The following is a 6,678-nucleotide window of genomic DNA, read 5'->3' as shown; positions in this document are numbered from 1 at the left end:
GTATTATAACGATACCAGAGTAGTACTTCCACATATAATTTGTCGTACTTAATCATTTTTAATTGATGTACAACATCATTTTGATGGCGTACATTATGATCTTCCTAAAAGTACTACAATTTCTCTTTTTGTACGTTTTGTCACCATGACAATTGTCATGGTAGAATTTGCGTCGCAAAAAGGGAGATGTAATTTTTGCTGTTTGTTATTAACTTGACACTAAATTATCAAATTGCTACTGTTTTTGACAGCAGAGAAAGGAGAAGGCCAGTAAGGCCGAAGATGGCACCTCCTTTTCCTGCCCCGATTATGATCCCGACCGAAACCTAGGGCAGACAAGGACAGCTACAGCGTTATTCTCCTTTCGAAACAGAGGGAAGGCTTTCACAATTTTTATCTGTTGTGTGAAGCCAATGTTACATATTATTTTACCTACAATGTACCTTTTCTTTGCTCTGATACTATTACTAGCAATGAAGAAACTCTCCGTCTGTCGGGCTAAAGACATCACACATGCGTAGAGGGGCTCCCATAATCTGCCGGTGTTGTCGAACCGACGAATCTCCTGCCCCTTTCACTTCTGCTGTTGTAAGCGAATTTCAGGCTTGCCTGATGGAACCCTCTCTCCTTCTCATGGGAGCTCCATTCTGACAAGTAGTAGTCTTCCTCGGTGAATCCCTTTTTCGACGTGGGGCCACAGAACATCCCGCCCCACTGCGGGAAGTAGATGAGGCAGATCGGGAGAGTGCAACAGATTATCATGATGCCCATTAGCGTCATTCCCATCTCCTTAGAGTACCTCGATCCTTTGAAGAATATTAATTGAGTTATGACTGCTCCCACGTTGCCTCCACCTCCGGTCATTCCCGATATCACCCCGAGCGACCTGAAACCGTATCATTCATATTTGTCAGACTCAGAATGACATGCTGCCGAATATGGATAAGACAAGTGGACTAGTAAACATGGATTATAGAGCAAAATTTTCAGTGTGAAACTGAAAGTAAGTATTAAGAAATCGGCCATCTCTATTAATAGGTCAGACAAATTCAAAACAAGGGAGGGAAGTAATTGTTTGAAGCTTGGAATCCCTTACCTTTTGGAGACAAAGGGGACGACCCCGAATGTAAGCCCACAAGCGGCCTGGCAGAATATCGAGAATGCGACCATCACTGCAACGGAAGCACCCAATGAGTCCACCCGCCCGAGAATCGCGCACAGGACTCCTCCGATCGTCTGCACCGTCCAGAGGGTCCATAGCCTACCTCTCATCCCAAACCTCTTTGCCACCGCATCAGAGAAGACCCCTCCCAACGGCCTAGCAAACAGGTTTGCCAGCCCAAAGCTCGCAGCTATAATCCCTGCAGTGTGGAGCTTCAGATTGAACCGGTCGTAGAAGTACTCCGCTATTATGTTATCGATCGTGAGCTCCACCCCAAAGCAGTAGCCATAGGTGAGGGCAAGGATCCAACTCCTGTAGTTGGAAACTCCGTGGTAGAACACCTTTGAGAAGTCGTCCTGGGGCTTGTCCCCTTCCTTCTGGAGCTTCTGGAAATTCCCATCGGGCATGTCCTGCCCGAAGAGTATGACTCCAAATGCTGCCAGGGTCTGGAACAAGGCCGGTATGAAGAATGCGATTCTCCACGCAGTGAACTTGACTGCCCCTATGTCCCGGATCAAAGCAAAGACAAGGGGCATGATCAGCTGCGTGGCCCCGCCTCCAAGGTTGCCCCAACCACCAGTAATTCCATTGGCGGTCCCAACCACCTTTGCTGAGAACATGGAGCTCATCCAGAACTGGGTCGAAACGAACGTGGCCAGGGAAAACCCCGTGAAGAACCGCACCAGGAGGAATGAGATTGGGGACGAAGCGATAGAGGTGAAGTAGACCGCTGGAGCAGTGAGAAGGATCAAGGAGGCTGAGGCCAGGCGTGGCCCGAAGAGGTCACAGGCACACCCCATTGCAACCCGAGCAAAGACCGCACCCGACACGGAGGCAATCCCGGCGTTCCCAATGTCCGTGGCGGTGAGGTTGAGGTTGTCCCGGATGATCGGGAGCAAGGGCGGGGCAGCAAAGGAGGACACGAAGCAAGAGAAGAAGGAGATCCACGATAGGTGGAAGGCCCTCATGTGGGGCTTTGCAATCGAGAAGATGCGGAACTCCGTGGCCTTGTGCTCTGAGTCGACTGGCAGGGCGAACATGTGAGGCGGGGCCAGGGATTCCGGCTCCAGCTCCATGGGAGTGGTGGTAGTGCCCATGTTTGATACTCTAAGATTCCTAGTGCACACAAACACAAAGGATGATGATGGAAGATAAAGCTCAAAAAGAAATGCAACCTTTGGTTTCTTATATAATCTTTTCGAACACAAATCACTATTTTAGATTTGACGCGCAGTTTAAGTTCACCTAATAATTCATTTTTGTTCGAGGTTGCCTGGCAAAGTCAAAGACTTTCCGTGCCATGCCTGGCACAAATATAAAGATATTTCATGGATTCCGTTGAAATTGGAACGTGAAAGAGGAATTTATGTATTTAATTGGCAGCAATTTCTTGGTCTTTGAAAGTTAAAAAGGGCATGGGACTTGGAGAACAGAGATCTTTTATGAGTGAGAGCAGTGGCCCTTTTCGGGTGAAAAGGGCCAAATCCGTACTAATTTCCTAGAGCTGGAATCACCACTTATGTCGCCGAGTCTCAATTGCTCTGGTGCAGGCTGTGACTTAGGGAGGGAAAATGCGACAAGATGCTTTTAATCCAAACAACATTTCCATCCACGAGGCCGACACCATGTCTTTTTTATCCCTGGTGTTGCCCGGTTAGACAAAACTACGAGCGAGGAGCTCCCACCAAAAGTATGGTTATGGAAACGGATTGTTTGCAAGTTGAGTTATGGTAAAATTGCCGGATGCTACGAGTGATATTCCGTCCAATCATCTGACAAAAAGCACGATTATTGTCGACCACGCTTCGTGTAAGTTTTAAATTTTTTCTTTCTTTCTGTACAGGTAAGATTAAACATGATTGAATATCTCAAGATACGAATTGGATCCGGGTCCAAGATGCCATAATGAAGGACAAGTGTGGAGTCTTTATTTATTTTTATTTTTTTTGTTTTTGGTGAAACGACTGTCTTGCAATTTAATTTTATTTTATTTTATTTTGTTCGTATGAAAGTAGTGTCTTGAAGTTCTGACTAAATGGGATTGGAGGCTTCTTCCTAGAACTGAGGTAAGCGGTAAGCTCATTCATTGTTTCTTTCAACTTGATAGATTCTACTTTGGACTTTCTTCCTCTCATGTCCCCTCATAATTCAGAACCTAAAAGACAATACTGTCCCCATCATTCAGTAACTCCGACGACTCAGCTCATCCCCTCCCTTTGGTCACGATTTGTCTGTTGGTCTTATCGTTTATGTTTGTTTGCTGACATGAAAATGAAATTAATATATAAAAAATTTAAAGAATTAATCTTGGGAATAGAACTTCGATAAAATATAGATAGAAAATGAAAATATGGGGCGTCGTTTGAAAGAATGAGATGTCCTTCAATTGGTAATTGAAGTACGAGCAGCAACCGATGCATATATGGTATGGGCTGGGGCAAGCCAAATGGGCTGCGAATAGGTTGACCCCAATTTATATAAACGATATCTCTCGTCAAATTGATGCTTGTTACCACCAATTGGTTTAATTTTGCCCGTCTAAGACTTGGTTTGGGATTATTGTTAGTGATGTAAAAGTACTTAAATATAATTGCTGAAAAATAAGTGTTGATTTTTAAATAAGTTAAAATATTTTAAAAGTAACAATTTTAAGTTGACGAAATTAAAATCAATACTTGAAATAGATAATAAGAAGCAATTATCATAAATAATTATTAATTTATTGAATAAAATCATACTTTCAACCGCTAAAATCATTCAAAATCATGATTTTGAAATCATTTACCAAACGTTCAAAAATCAGTAAAAAAGAAACACTTATCTAACCGCATAGCCCTCCCAAATGGAGCATGTAACAAAGTGGATGGTGAGAATAGTGAAGGGCAATACTGCCATTTCAATACGAATTTTCCTCATTTCTTTTATAACAGGGGAGGTGGCCGAAGAATATTCAACGGAGACCATAGAATCGAATCCGCAAATTCCAATGGACGATATTCATTGCTGAGATCCCAATTACAATATTATAACATTATATTTAAGTGATCATCTGACCAAAAGATGATTAATTACAATGTTACACGAACCAACAACCATATACAAATATACATACATATATATATATATGTATATATGTGCGTGTGGATTATAATCGTGTAGCTCTTCGAGTGGACCAAAATTTGTATTATATCATGATTATCGAGTTTCCCTTGTCTAGAATTAAGAATCTAAATTAGGAATCTGGCTTAAAGCTGAAATTATGCACTTGCTTCATAATTCAGTCATGTTTCGCGATGTGATTTTCGAAGCTCAAATCTACATGAAAACACTGCTTAGTTGTTTGGTCATATTCTTCTGCTGATTAAGCTAGTCAAGTATCGCGAATCTCTTTATCAATCTATATTATTTGCACTGAATCACTCCATCCGCTAGACCTTCTCCACCTTCGGTTATAGCTCTTAATATGGAACTAGTGCCGACTTCTCGGTATTGATCTTGACATAGTATATAGGTTCGACAAGTACTGAAGATGGAAAACGTGGAGGAAAAAGAAACAATACATATATTGTCCCATTTGGAGCTTATGATTTCGATGAATAGGATTCAATGATTAGTTGTGAACCGTCGGCAGGAGTAATTTGAAAAATTTTGCCCACTATTGATGGAAAAGTCAAACTAAGCATTCCATAAAGCTCTCAAATTACCCAACGCGCACAGTTTTTTTTTTCCAAGTTATAAAGGAAAGTTGATGCTCCTAATATAAGAAATAAAAATTATAAACAAAGGGACATGGACAGTCACATATAAATATTGAATACGAGATCTCTTGATCATCAAACGAAGACACGCATCACTATGTTATACTATCTTTGGTTAATGGAACAAAAATGAAGAGAAAAACAGGTTAGTTTGATTTTAGAGTAGGATTTTACTCCATTCATATAGGACAATATAAGTAATAGTAAATGGAAAATTTTATTATTAAAAATTATTTGCAATAATAGTTAAAAAAAAGTAGATATGATAATTTATTATTAAATAGGAAAAAAGATATAAGAAAAAGTGTATATAGATATATAGATGTAAATGTTATGGGGAAATTTATTATTAAATAATTGATTATAATGATTATTAAAAAAATTATTTAAGAGAATTTAATATTAAATAAAAGAATAAAATAATAATAATAATTATTATATTATTAAATTAATAAAAAAATAGAGTGAAGCGAAATTTCACTGCAAAACCAAACGATATCTTAACTTCTACTCATGCCAAAAAAAAAAAAGAACTTCTACATCATTGATTTGTTATATTCATTTCATCGTATCATTATTATTAACTTCATAGCTATGAAAAATATGCATTGGAGAAAACCTTTTTTATGAGATTTTTGGAACATATATATATTATTGAAATTAGCTTCTTTTTTTCATACATCAAGAAATTAATAATTTCTCTCATTGTAAATTAAAATTACAGCTTCTGATTGCCATTAAAGAAATTAAAATTGGAATTTATGTCAACATCATCAGTTTATAGGTTTCCAACAGGAAGGGAAGTGCGCACACTGCTTATGCATGTTTTAATCTGTAGCAATGTCGACCGTGGTGACTTGCTTTCCACGATCTTTGTTTTTTAATGAAAACAGTTAAGTTCATGAATCTCACCGTGCATCTAACAAGAATCTCCCTGATTCGGTGACAGTTTATTTTATTGGCTGATGTTTCCCCAAAAACAAAAGAGCATTATATATTATTGTTTGATGGATCACGTCCTCCATTTAATCAAATAATGTATCATGGATAATAATATTATAGGGACCTCATCCCATGTTGCTCATGTTATTGATGTTCCCAGAATCGCCATGTGAATTCATCGGTCTTGAAGCGGAAACCAAATTGAAGATTGTTACATACACTATCCGAAAAAATTACTTGGATGATACAAAACATTTTAAGTTATAATGCGATGGTACAAAAAAAAATTTGTAATAATTTGGTACAAAACATATCAAATTGTTTCAATTAAATCCAATCCGTCAATTTTCGCCGACGCCGTGAAGACTTTTTGACTTGGTACGTGACATGGCAAGTCGTATCGTACGTAATCTCAAATCTTTTAGTATGATATAACAAATGAGTACAAAACTTTATTAAGATATAACAAATGGGTCCAAAACTTTTATTAAGATGTAACGAAGATTTTCTGACGTGATACGTGACGTGGCAAGTCGTATCGTACGTAACCTCAAATCTTTTAGTATGATGTAACAAATGAGTATAAAATTTTATTAAAATATAAAAAATGGGTTCAAAACTTTTATAAAGATGTAACGAAATTGTACAAATAGCGGAACAAATGAGATAATGTTAAAGCAAGTTAGCTTGCTTTAAAGTAACTTCAGCAACACGATATGAATTGCTTTCCTTTTCGAAACAGCAACAACCCATGTAAACTCAACAACACAATATGGAATACCATATCTGCCTCTCACTATATTCAATAAAGAACTC

The 6,678-nt window shown here is 38.5% G+C and overlaps 1 protein-coding gene across 1 annotated transcript; it reads right to left on the bottom strand.

Moving 5' to 3' along the window:
• Positions 1 to 182: 182 nt before the first annotated feature.
• LOC116201913 (high affinity nitrate transporter 2.5-like) lies at positions 183 to 2,422 on the bottom strand. Its single transcript, XM_031533371.1, has 2 exons — positions 1,097 to 2,422; positions 183 to 886 (listed from the first exon to the last, which is right to left on the bottom strand). The coding sequence occupies exons 1-2, from the start codon at positions 2,257 to 2,259 to the stop codon at positions 508 to 510; spliced, it is 1,542 nt and encodes a 513-aa protein (XP_031389231.1). The 5' UTR covers positions 2,260 to 2,422; the 3' UTR covers positions 183 to 507.
• Between the last annotated feature and the right edge of the window lie 4,256 nt (positions 2,423 to 6,678).

This window comes from Punica granatum, chromosome 3 (genome assembly GCF_007655135.1).
Source record: "Punica granatum isolate Tunisia-2019 chromosome 3, ASM765513v2, whole genome shotgun sequence".
Lineage (NCBI taxonomy): Eukaryota > Viridiplantae > Streptophyta > Magnoliopsida > Myrtales > Lythraceae > Punica > Punica granatum.
The sequence above is the reverse complement of the archived record's forward strand: the minus strand, read 5'-3'. Positions and strand labels throughout refer to the sequence as shown.